Source organism: Grammomys surdaster, unplaced genomic scaffold (genome assembly GCF_004785775.1).
Source record: "Grammomys surdaster isolate TR1022 unplaced genomic scaffold, NIH_TR_1.0 126313, whole genome shotgun sequence".
Classification (NCBI taxonomy): Eukaryota; Metazoa; Chordata; class Mammalia; order Rodentia; family Muridae; genus Grammomys; species Grammomys surdaster.
In genome coordinates this window covers 6,472,220-6,485,194 of record NW_021621113.1, presented here as the reverse complement: position 1 = coordinate 6,485,194, position 12,975 = coordinate 6,472,220, and the positions used below count along the sequence as shown (strand labels likewise).

The 12,975-nt window shown below is 48.5% G+C and overlaps 2 protein-coding genes across 2 annotated transcripts in view; one reads left to right on the top strand and one right to left on the bottom strand.

Moving 5' to 3' along the window:
• Positions 1–910: 910 nt before the first annotated feature.
• On the bottom strand, positions 911–4,071 carry Nr0b2 (nuclear receptor subfamily 0 group B member 2). Its single transcript, XM_028759881.1, has 2 exons — positions 3,485–4,071; positions 911–1,451 (listed from the first exon to the last, which is right to left on the bottom strand). Exons 1-2 carry the CDS (start codon positions 4,023–4,025, stop codon positions 1,210–1,212), a joined length of 783 nt encoding a protein of 260 aa, XP_028615714.1. The 5' UTR covers positions 4,026–4,071; the 3' UTR covers positions 911–1,209.
• A 7,528-nt stretch (positions 4,072–11,599) lies between these two features.
• Nudc (nuclear distribution C, dynein complex regulator) overlaps positions 11,600–12,975 on the top strand; it is a 14,206-nt gene continuing 12,830 nt past the window's right edge. The window contains exon 1 of the mRNA XM_028759957.1: positions 11,600–11,834. Within this exon, the coding sequence (XP_028615790.1) occupies positions 11,754–11,834 (81 nt within the window). The 5' untranslated portion in view covers positions 11,600–11,753. The remainder of the gene's footprint in view (positions 11,835–12,975) is intronic.

Sequence of the window (12,975 nt, the reverse complement as noted above, 5' to 3'; positions counted from 1 at the left end):
TCTCTGAGCAATAATTAACTTGGCCGGGTGAGAAGGATCCAAACTGTGGAGGTGAGGGGGTGGAGCCTGACCAGGGCAGCAGGAGGTCTGAAAGTCCTAGAGACAACTGGTGTTATCATTTCCTCCCGCTCACCCTTCAGGTCAGTCACCCTGACCCAGGGTGACCGGGTCAGAGTAGTTAACAAACACTGAGGCACCGACATTAACCAATCAAAACAGACCCTAGCCAGGCTCTGAATGGAGCAGGACTGGAGGCTGTGGACTAAGCAAGCACAGCCTCTCTGGTGGCCAGGACAATGGGAATGACCCTTTGAGAGAGGAGGGTCCCAGGACTGGGTCATCAGGGCAGAGGGACAATGGAAGGGATCTCTTGGGCTCAGGACACAGTGTTCTCAGCTATGTGCTAAACCTCTACCTGCGGTTGCTTCCGAGCTGCCTCCAGGGTAGCCCTGGTTCTCTGTTCCCTGGTGCTGGGAAGGCAGTAGACAGGTCTCTTCTGTCAGTTGCAAGAATGGGGGGTAGGGGATCGGAGGATCAGAAATTCTAGAAAGAGAAGTGGCCTTGTTTGCTTTGGGAATGGAGCATTTCTGTGACTAGCTGCAATCCCAATTTCTCTGAGGCGAGAGACTCCCTCTAGAGAACTGTAACCTGGAAGTGGACAATGGACACTCTGGAGACAAGGACAGAAAACACCTCTGCTGGGGAGAAAGGCAGGAAGGTGACAGGGAGTGAGTGAGAGGATGCTTCCTGGTGGCTTCACAGTCAGTTGGAAATAAACCTTATCCCCAGCACTGGTGTCACCATCTCTCCCCAAACCATCTGGTCTCTGGCTCCTTTCCATGAGTTCCCTCCAGGAAGACTAAGGTGCACCCTGAAGATTGGCTGGTCCTTTCCACAAGCAACTACAGTGTCAGCAGGTCATACCTTTTATTACAAAATCCAATAACTTAATTTAGTTCTATACAAAGTGAGGAGAGATTCAGGCCTGAAGTACAGCCTCATGCTCCCATCTCTACCCGGGCAGGGAAAGCAATTTTGGCCCGGAGGTTTTGGGAGCCATCAAGGGCTTGCTGGACTGTTAGTAGTACACACTGCATCTAAACCAAGGAAGTCCAAGCTGTGGGTGTGGCTGGGATGAGGGCTGCTCCAGGGGAGCTGAGTGCTGTCTTTCGGGCTCCCGTTTGGAGGCATCAGACCCCATTCTGCAGGTCACCTCAGCAAAAGCATGTCTTCAAGCAGTTCAGTGATGTCAACATCGCCAATGATAGGGCGGAAGAAGAGATCTACCAGAAGGGTGCATGGAATGTTCTTGAGGGTGGAGGCCATGAGGAGGATTCGGGCCAGGCGGCCTTGGCTAGCTGGGTACCAGGGCTCCAGGACTTCACACAGTGCCCAGTGAGCCTCCTGTTGCAGATGCGCGATGTGGCAGGAGGCATGGAGGCCTGGCATATCTGTGGCAGAGAGGGTGAAGGCTGGTGAGCAGCTAAGTCTGTGGAGGCTAGCCCAGGGTGTGAGAATGTCAGCGGTTCCCTCCCCTCATATGCCGGGGGTGGGGGCAATACAGGGCCTTGTGAAGGCTAGTGCATGCTAGGCAGACATTCTACTGTTGGGCTGTATGTACATTGATGGCCCCTTTAATATGCTAGTCAAGAGTTGTACTAGGAACTACATCCTCAGCCGTTAAAGACAGAGAAGTGAGATGATCGTTTTGTGGTGACAGGAATGGAATCCAGGCCTGTAGCATGTGAGGCAATCCTTCACTATGGCTCACATGCCTTGGCCCCCTCTGCCCCCTTGAGGCTCCACCCACCACCACCTTCATTATTTATTATTTTATTCATCCATCCACTTATGGAAAAGAAGCAGATAATGGGGACATAGTGACTAAGACACACGGGATGGAGAGATGGCTCCGTGGTTAAGAGTGTTGACTGCTCTTGCTGAGGACCTGGGTTCAGTTCCCAGCACTCACATTGTGGTTTACAACTCCCTATAACTCCAGTTCCAGGGGATCTGACACTCTCTGCTGATATCTTTGTGACATCTCCCACACAGATGATGCACACATAATAGATACATATATACATGTATGTATGTAAGAACTCATAGACATAAAAGAATTTATTAATACATCTTTTACATTTTATTTTTCATTTGCTTTTTTTTGAGACAGGATTTCTGTGTGTAGCCCTAACTGTCTTTGAACTAGTTCTCTGGCTGGCCTTGCTCAGAGATCCGAGTGCCTTTGCCTACCAATGCTGGGATTAAAGGTATGTGCTACCACTACCTGGCTAAATAAATCTTTCTTTTTTTTTTCTTTTTTGGTTTTTCCAGACAGGGTTTCTCTGTGTAGTCCTGGCTGTCCTGGAACTCACTCTGTAGACCAGGCTGTCCTTGAACTCAGAAATCGCCTGCCTCTGCCTCCCAAGTGCAGGGATTAAAGGCGTGCCCCACCACTGCCCGGCCTAAATAAATCTTAAAAGCAAAAAACAAAAACAAAACCAAAACAAAAAATCCCAAACAAACAAACAAAAAAACCAACCAAAAAAAAAAAAAAGCCAAAAACCAACCAACCAAACAAACAAAAAAACCCCAAAAAAACAGAACCAGGCTGCCTGGGTTTGAATCTCAGTGCTGACACTGACATTTATTAGCCGAGTGACCTTGGATACATAGTTTAATCTTTCTGAGTGACCTTTATTAAAAGAGTACTTTAATCTCTGTGCTTCCCTTTCTTCGTCTGTCGAGTAGGGCTGATGACAGTACCTGTCACTCACAGTTGTTGCAACGTTTAACCAAACCGGTATTTGTAAAGCCCTTAGACTGAGTGCTAACATATGGCAGGTACAATGGGACTATTTAGGACTGCTACATGACATTACACTTTAACTGTCAAGGCCTGTCTCTTCTCTCCCTCAAAGCTATGAAGAATATCCTCCCATTCCAGGCCAACTTGGTCTACACAGTGAGTTCTGGGCCAGCCAGGGTGACATGGGGAGACTCTCTCAGTTCTCCCCGTCCATCAACCCTATCTCTTCTCCTGACTTGACTTCATAAGGGGTGCCCCACTCCCATACTCTCGTTCTCCTCTCTGTGGCCTCTCTGAACCCACAGAGGACATTAACCTTTAGAACCTCACTAAGTAGCCTGGCCTTGAAGATACGGCTGCCATGCAGCTGTGTCTACCCCCACTCCCACTCCCTACCCTCCCACGCTCCCTAAGATTCAGGCCAAATTTCTCAGGCACCGTGGAAAAGAGTAATCTCTGCATTTGCTTGGTCTCCCCTCCCAGCCCTCCTCTGCCTCCTCCTTGCTATGTGACCTTCAGATAGTTGCTTAACCTCTCTGTGCCTCTCCTATGAGCTATTTGAGGCTAACAAGGACCCAATGATATAATGGGTGTCAAGCCCCAAGAAAGCACTTTCCCTGAATGGGCCCCGTCCCTCCCACCTTGGCCACCATCCAGGTGTGTCTGTAAGCTCACCTGGGTTGAAGAGGATAGTGCCCTTCAGGTATGCATACTCCTTGGGACCCAGCTCAAGGGTCCAGAAAGACTCCAGGCAACGCTGCAGCCACTGTACAGCAGCCAGTGAGGGCTGTGGCGGGTCTGGAGGCTGGGCACCCTGGGCACCACTGCTGGGTTCCTCTAGCAGAATCTTTTTAAGTATACTGGGCACCGGAGCCTCAGCCACCTCAAAGGTCACAGTATCCTGGGCCAACCCAAGCAGGAAGAGAGGGCCCCAGCAGCCCTCGAGCAGCCGTCGCTGATCCTCAAGGGGCAGGTGGCAGAAGGATGGCAGGTTCCTGAGAAAGGCTACTGTCTTGGCTAGGACATCCAAGGCCTCCCTGCAGGTGCGGTGTGGAGCACACAGACGCACAGGCCGGTGCTGCTGGCACAGGCAGTGGCTGCGAGACACAGGCGCAGTAGGCCTGGTCCTGGGGCTTGGGCTCAGAAGTGCGTACAGAATAGTTGGGCGGCCTGCAGAGCCCTGGCATGGGCAGACCCCTGACTGGCTGGAGCTCATGGTTGGTATCTTGTTCCTGTTTCTTTCCAGCTATCTGGCCCTCTCTACTGCGAGTGCTATTTATATCCTTGATGGGCGGGAGGAGGACTGGCCAAACAACCTTGACTCCAGAAGTTATGTTCATTGAAAGAAAAAAAAAAAAAACATACACACACAATGCATACACGATGACCCTGGCAGGACTGGTGGGGAAGTGGTGGGGGAGGGGCACTGGAAGCTCCACGTGGCCTTGCTATCACTTTAGTCAATGAAGTGGCTATTGCAGAGCACAGGGCCACCTGCCCACTGCCTGGATGCCCTTTATCAGATGACTCAAGTGTATAAACAGGGTCATTAACCCAGGCTGTACCAGGGTGCCAAGGTCTCAGGCGTTCAACCTGGGACTGCTGTTTCTATTGGTGCTCATTTTCAGGCACACAAGACCAGGGTTCTCACTGAGCCAAGAAGCCAGCCCGGGAGCTGGCCAAAGCCTTGAATACATGACCCAGCCTGGAAGTGACTTATCGCTGCTGTGTTTGCTTTACCTTGGGGTTCTGCTCCTGTCGTCCTTCTGTAAGGAACAGGCTGCAGGGAAGGGAGCCAGGTCTCAGAGGGACTTTGCTCACTGTGCAGTCTAGGAGTCTGCTCTCCTGTGTCTCCAGTATAGGGACCCCTTTGGGAGGAAGACCATTCAGAGCCCCTGTTCCCAGCCTGCATTCTTATAGCTTCAGAGATGCTGGATCTGCCTTTGCAAAACCGTGGGAATACATGACTGACATTATTAAGGACCACACTTGTTGTGGGTCACTTTCCAGACTTTCCAGTGAGACTACATTCTTACTCTGTGACACTCCAAGAGGTGAAGTGACCTACTCAAAGTCACTCCAACTGGAAGGGACAGAGCACAGGTGTGTCTGACCTCAAAGTCATCTTTGTTTGTCCCCCTGGATCAATTGTGCAGCCTAAGTGTGAGTTTCCCAGAACTGGTGGCTAACAGGCACCCTGCCCCCCACCAACACCTGGTCTGCAGGTATGGCCCACTTATGGAATGGGCAGAAACATATCTCTGCTAGCACATGGCTTCTCTGTCCTGAACATGTCTCAAGTGGTCAGAGGTGAGGGACAAGGGACAGACATGGGAGGCCCTCAGTTGTGTCCGGTTCCCGACCTTGGCTAGCCTTGCCTAGCAAGCTCCCTGTTGCCACATTCTTGGGCAACCTGGTACTGTGGATAAAGAGAAGGTTGGCACCCTCTGCTCTGGCATCTGGTTTAGGTTCCATGCTTCCCAGTCCCAGTGTGACTGTCAGCTCCTCTCCAGTGTTCAGGGAGTCTCTCTCTCTCTCTCTCTCTCTCTCTCTCTCTCTCTCTCTCTCTCTCTCTCTCTCTTTAAATTTTGTTTGTTCCAGACAGGATTTCTCTGTGTAGTTCCGGCTGTCCTAAGAAACTTCTCTGTAGATCAGGTTGACCTTGAATTTATAGAAATCCACCTGTCTCTGCGTTCCTAGTACTTGGGTTAAAGGCCTGTGCCACCCCCAGCCCCAGCTGAGCCTTGATGTCTTCCTGTGGTGCTGATTTGAGGACAGAGCAAAGTCCTGACTAGACTATGAGACTCTCTTCATCCCCAAAGACCAGCAGGCACACTGCTTTCTCTATAGTGGTGTATACCCTCAGCTCAGGCCTCTGTTGGGAAAGAGGAGGCTATCAGGGACTGAAAGGAACAGTTACGGTGAGAGAAAAACGCAACCACACACAGACTACTGGAGCTCAGTGCGGTGGTCCATGCAGGGGTCCTAGAGATTATATTCAGGTCTCACCTCTTCCCGAGGACTGTCATGGGAAGGATGATGCTTTGTTCTTCCTCTTATTGTTGTTTGTTTTGTGCTGTTGTCTCACTTGTAGCCCAGGCTAACCTCGAATTTGCACTGTGTTGTCTCAACCTCCCAAGTGCTAGGATTGCAAGTCTGAGATACCCCACCTGCTTGCTGGAGGCTGCTGCTGCTGCTTTTAATTTATTGGATATGATGACAAAATGTAAAAATAAAAAATAGATTTGTGTGTGTGAGTGTGAAGTGGAGTTAGTTCCACCTTCCACCTTTTTGTGGGTTCCAGGGATCAAACCCTGGTATCCAGGCTTGTCCAGGAGAAGTGCCTTTGTCTGCTGACCCATGTCTCTCACTCACATTTTACAAATTCATTTATTTGCTTTGGGTTTTGAGACAGGGTTTCATGTATTCCAGCCTCTCCTTGAGAACGCTGTGTAGCCAAGGGTGACCTTTAAGTCTTGGATCCTGCTGCCTTCTCCTCCCAAGTGCTGAGATAGCAGGTGTGGGCCACAACACTTTGTTCATAGTCCTTCTTGTCCTCTCTCTCTCCTTTTTCTTTTTCCTCCTCCTCTTCCTCTGATTTTTGCAACATTATTTTGTTGTGTTAGATAAGTACTCAGCTGTACCATCCCCACGTCAATCAATTTCTTTTTAGATTTTTCGGATGTTTTATCTGCATATATATACATATATATGTATGTATGTTTGCATGTATGTGCAGCAAGTACATGCCTGGTGCCCAAGGAGTTCAGAAGAAGGCTCCAGAAGCCTTGGAACTGGAGTTATGTATGATTATAAGCCACCCTGTGAGTGCTGGGAACCATACCTGGGTCCTGGAACCAAACCTGTCTTACTCAGGCTGGTCTTAATCTCTCTCCTAGGCTAGGCAGGCTTTGAAATTGAGATCCTTCTTCCCAATCTCTAAATTATATCAGTTGTAAGATTTTATCCCCTAGCTACTTGGTAGTGGTGGTGGGTTGTTTTTTGTTTCTGTTTTCCTTTCTTTCTTTCTTTCTTTCTTTCTTTCTTTCTTTCTTTCTTTCTTTCTTTCTTTCTTTTAAAAGATTTATTGATTTATTATATATACAGTATTCTGCCTGTATGTATACTGCAGGCCCGAAGAGGGCATTGCAGATGGTTGTGAGCCACCATATGGAATAGGTGGAATTCCTGGGAATTGAACTCAGGACCTCTGGAAGAGCAGCCAATGCTCATAACCTCTGAGCCATGTCTCCAGCCCTTAGCTTTTCTTTTCAGAGACAGGATTTTACTATGTAAATTTGTGTGCTGGCTACTTTTATGTCAGCTTGATACAAACTATGTCATTTGACAGGAGGGAATCTCAATTAAGAAACCACCTCTATAAAATCAGGTTGTAAACAAGTCAGTAAGGAATTTTCTTAATTAGTGATTGATGGGGGAGGCCCAGCCCATAGTGGGTGGAGCCATCTCTAGGCTAGTAGGCCTGGGTTCTACAAGGAAGAAAGCTGAGATGATGAGCCAGCCAGTAAGCCGCACTCTTCTATGGCCTCTGCATTAGCTCCTGCCTCCAGGTTCCTGTGCTGTCTCATTTGAGTTCCTGTCCTGACTTTTTTCCAACTTTAATTTGGAAGTGTAAAACAAATAAACCTGGGGCTGGAGAGATAGCTTAGTGGTTAAGAGCACTGACTGCTCTTCCAGAGGTCCTGAGTTCAATTCCCAGCAACCACATGGTGGCTCACAGCCATCTGTAATGGGATCCGATGCCCTCTTCTGGTGTGTCTGAAGACAGCTACAGTGTACACATTATTTAAGTAAAATAAAAACAAAATATTTTTTTGAGAGGTTTCTCTGTCTAGTCCTGGCTGTCCTGGAACTCACTCTATAGACCATGGTGGACTCGAACTCAGAACTCTGCCTGTCTCTGCCTCCCAAATGCTGGGATTAAAGGTGTGCACCGCCACTGCCCGGCTAAAACAAGATATTTTATTAAAACAACAACAACAACAACAAATAAACCCTTTCTTCCCAACTTGCTTTTGGTCACGGTGCTTTGTCACCCAGGTAGCCTAGGGAGTGGCACCATTAGGAGGTGGGGCCTTATTGGAGTAGGTGTGGCTTTGTTGGAATAAGTGTAGCCCTGTTGGAGAAAATGTGTCATTGTGGGGGTGGGCTCTGAGACCTTCCTCCTAGCTTCCTGAAAGTCAGTCTTCTAGCTGCCTTCAGAATAAGATGTAGAACTCTCAGCTCCTCCAGCACCATGTTTGCCTGGATGCCGCCATGCTTCCCGCCATGATGATAACGGACTGAACCTTTGAACCTGTAAGTCAGTCCTAATTAAATGTTGTCCTTTATAAGAGTTGCTGTGGTCATGGTGTCTGTTTAATGCAAAGAAACCTTAATCAATACAATCATATTAATAGTAATCCTAAGTAAAACCTCTGTCTCCTAAGTGCTCTGGTTAAAGGTATGTGCCACTGTGCCTGATTTTTTTTTTTTTTTAAAGACATTTATAGCTGTGTGCATACAGACATCAGAGGCTAACTTCTGGGAGTTGATGCTTTTTTTCCACCTGGGGATTGAACTTGTATCTGTAGGACTTTTAGTTCTAAATGTAGGATTTTTGGTCTCGGTTTGAATTTAAGATTAAAAGAATCCCACTGTCCCAGGACACATCCCAGGAGGGGCACATTCCTTAGTCAGAGGACACTTGCTGGATTAACATTCAGAAGAGGAAGGGAGAGGCTGATTAACATTTCTCAGACCCCGGAGGAGGGAACCCACCTGCAGGTGAGGAAGAAACAGAGCAAGTAGACAAGGGAGGTCCTTGCCACCTCCCAAAGACCAATCAGTTTAAAAGTCACACTGTTCTGCCAATCATATTGTGCCTAGTCACTGTTTCTCTATTCTACCCCTTAAACTGTATAAAAACCATTCTTAGCTCCAACTCGGGGTTCTCTTCTTGCTTGCATGCGAGAGAACCCCAGTATACTGGAATCACTAAACCTCATGTTAATTGCAGCGCGTCCCGTCTGTGAGTTTCTGTGGGAGCACGTCCCCTGGTTCTGGATCTTAGAATCCAACACATCATCAGAGTTGGCAACAAGTGCCTTTACTTGCTGAGCTATCTCAGTGGTCCAGTGTCTGCATTTACATGGCTTTGAATTTACACCATCCTATAGAGTAGCTCACAAAGTATGACTCTCATCTGTACTGGTGATCAGATGACCATTGTCACCAATCTGGCAACTAGGAGCCCAGTGGAGCTGGAGTCTATATGTCCTTCTGATCTGTCATATCATTCTGTGAAATGGTTTTGTTTTCTGTTATAACAGGACAGCAATCTTTCTAGTTCCTAGACCCAGCCAGTCCTCTGGACTGATTCTGGTGAAGGAGTGTAGTTAGAGAGAGATTACCACGTGCAAGACCCTGGGTTCTGTGCTCAACCCGAGTGAGAAGGGTTAGAAAGAATACTGGAAACCACATTTCTGGGAGATGGAAGATGTAAATACACTAGGGACAAAACCCAGTACAAACCCTATCACATTGGATGGGAATTGGTGGTTAGCCTCTCATTTCTTTAGCATATATAGGTCAGATGAATGTAGGGGCTGAAGAGATGGTTCAGCAGTTATACTACTTGATATTCCTCCAGGTGACCAGGGTTCGGTTCTCAGCACCCACATGGCAGCTCACAACCAACCATCTGTAACTCCAGTTCCAGGGGATCCTGCACCCTCTTCTGGCCTCTATAGGCACTGGACATATATGGTACACAGGCATCCAGGCAAGCAAAACACTTATCTACATAAAATTTAAAATTTAAAAATTATTTTATTTTATTTTTGGTTTTTCTAGAACTCCGAAATTCGCCTGATTCAATTTTTAGCCTTAGCCGGGCGGTGGTGGCACACGCCTTTAATCCCAGCACTTGGGAGGCAGAGGCAGGCGGATTTCAGAGTTCGAGAGTTCGAAGCTAGCCTGGTCTACAGAGTGAGTTCCAGGACAGCCAGGGCTACACAGAGAAACCCTGTCTAGAAAAACAAAAAGCAAAAAACAAACCAAAAAAACAAAACAAAAAAAAACTGAATCAAAACATTTCTTTTCTTTCTTTTTCTTTTCAGATTTCCAGACAAGTTTTCTCTGTGTAGAACTAACTGCCCTTGAACTCACTCTGTAGGCCAGGCTGATCTCGGAACTCAGATTCACCTGCTTCTGTCTCCTGACTACTGGGATTAAAGGCCTGTGCCACTACTGCCCACCTAATTTTCTTTTTTTTTTTTTAAGCTTGATAGAAACTCTGCTTTGACAGTACTTTTCCTTATTGTCTGCAAGCTCAAAGTGGTGTTTGAGGCTGTAAGGCCCTTGGCACGCTTGGGGGCTTCCTGAGGACAGACTGATATCATGGGTGTTACCATCATTCCTATTCAGAAAGAGAAAACTGAGGAGAAAGAATTCCTCTTTTTTTCTTTTTCTTTTTTTAATGTATTACTACTTCCACACAGTAGTCCATCTTTGAAGGAAGTAAAGACAGAAATTCAAAAAGGGCAGGAACCTCGAGGCAGGAGCTGATGCAGAGTTCATAGAGGGTGCTGCTTACTGGCGTGCTCTTCTCAGCCTGCTTCCTTATAGAACTCAAGACCACCAGCCCACAGATAACCCCACCCACTATGGGCTGGGCCCTTCTCCATCAATCACTAATGAAGAAAATGCCCTAAAGTTTGCCTACAGCTGGATATTATGGAGGCATTTTCTCAATCGTGGCGCCCCTCTCTGATGATTCTTTTTTTTTTTTTTTTTTTTTTTTTTTGGTTTTTTAAGACAGGGTTTCTCTGTGTAGCCCTGGCTGTCCTGGAACTCACTCTGTAGACCAGGCTGGCCTCGAACTCAGAAATCCACCTGCCTCTGCCTCCCAAGTGCTGGGATTAAAGGCGTGCGCCACCACCGCCCAGCCTCTCTGATGATTCTTATGTCAAGTTGATATAAAATTAATCAGCACAGCTTCTAACATAGAGATTACCCAGACCAGCCCTCAGAGACCTCAGTCTGATTGAGGGGATGAGTCCTGCTTTTTGGGAATGTTTATCTGAGGTTGAACCCTAAGAGCCCTATTCTAAGGTGTGAGACAACCAGGCTTATTATGGTAATAATGTTCTAACAGTATAGCACTCTCAGGTTTACAAAGTAATACATAAATGCACACGTGGGTGCGGTGGGGAATCTTCAGGCGGTACAAGCCCGAGATCTCAGTGCTTGGAGGTAAAGGCAGGCAGACCAGGAGTACAAGTTTGCTTTTGCCTTGGATACACCGGGCTTGTCTCAACAAGACAAGTCTCCGCCACCAACAGCAACAACAAAACAAAACCCAGAAAAACTAAGGACTTCCAGACAGTAATGGAAGAGCATTAATCCAAGTGCAAACAGTTTGTAAAGCTGTTCTACGCAAACTACAGTTTTGTGCTCTTTTCAGTGTAGTAAGATGGAGTAGGTTGTCCCTTTGGTGAGTGCTTTCTTCCCGAGTCTCAGTTGCGGCTTGGAGGAGAAGGCTAACGGTACCACTTGATCAAAACTTCCAGCCCTATTAAGATGTGACTCAGAGCTTTCTATAAAGCTCCTGGGTATCTGGTGACCATAGCAACTCAAGCCAAACTCTGCGGCCGCGAGCCCCACCCACTGCTTTGGGGCCGCGCCTGTTGATTTGCTCCTCGGGTTAGCCAATGACCGGCGAAGCGGGTTGTGTTCCGGGAGCTCAGTGGGCACCGATGGGCAGGGAGGCGGGAAGAGAGCCGGGAAGGGCGGACCCGCACGGCCGGCCCGTGCGTGTTTCCGGCTCCGCTGCGGAAGGCTAGCGAGGGGAACCGTTGGGCCCGAGTGAACCGTGCCGAGCGCAGGCATCGCAGAGCGCGGGCATCGCAGAGCGCGAGTGTGGAGCTCGGATCGCAGCACGATGGGAGGGGAGCAGGAGGAGGAGCGCTTCGACGGCATGCTACTGGCCATGGCGCAGCAGCACGAGGGCGGCGTGCAGGAGGTAAACGACGCGGCCCGCGCCGCAGCCCTTCTCCGCGGATGGCCCAGACCTCCCCCACCCCGGCCGCGCGGGTCCCCGGGTCCCCGCGCCCCAGCTTCCGGTCTGCTCACCCTACGGGTGAAGTCTCGCTCCAACACCATCAGCGCCCAGCACCTAGCCCCCAAAGAGCAATTTTCGTTGTCCCAGAGTGACCCCAGAGCTTCCGCACCCACTCTGCGTGTTTCTGCTTTCATTTTAATGGTTACTGTCTAGAGCATCCCTGGGCCGACTCTTCTAGATGTGATTGCATCTTACCCAGAGTGGAGCCTGCCTATCAATACTGTGTAGGGTAGTGAGAGCCAGGGTGAGATTAGCACGTGGCCTCTTTATGCTTGCAAGTATACTGACTGAGAAAGTGAACTGGAGACCTGTAGGTTAAGCTTCCTCCTGGTCTGGCCTCAGTTGCCTAGTTTGTGAGGTGAAACTTAGGAATACTAGTTCCTGGTTTTTGCTTTTTCTTTTCTTGGGTCAGGGTCTTGCTCTGTATCCCTGGCTTCCCCAGAACTTGCTATGTAGACCAAGTGACTTCCAATTCAGACTTCTTCCTCTGTCTTCCAAGTGTGGGAACTTGGATGTGGGCCACCCTTCCTGGCACCTAAGTATTTGTCATTATCATGTACCAGACACATAATCAGACTGGGTCCTGGGGATGCAGACACAGACAGAGACCAGGCTCAGGCTTTGCCTTTGGGGAGTTCCTTGAGGATTTCTTGCTTTAAGAAATTATTATTTGGCCAGGCGGTGGTGGCGCACGCCTTTAATCCCAGCACTCGGGAGGCAGAGGCAGGCGGATTTCTGAGTTCGAGGCCAGCCTGGTCTACAGAGTGAGTTCCAGGACTGCCAGAGCTACACAGAGAAACCCTGTCTCGAAAAAGAAAGAAAGAAAGAAAGAAATTATTATTTGGGGCCAAGTGTGCCTTTAATCCCAATACTTGGAAGGGAGGTGGCTCTTCGAATTCAAGGCCAGCCTAGTCTACAGAATGAGTTCTAGGACAGCTGGGGCTACACAGAAACCTTGTCTCATTACAAAAACAAAGAAGTTTAGTGTGTGTGTTTCAGGACAGTTTTTATGGGGCCGGTTCTCCTGCTGCCAGTGTCTGAG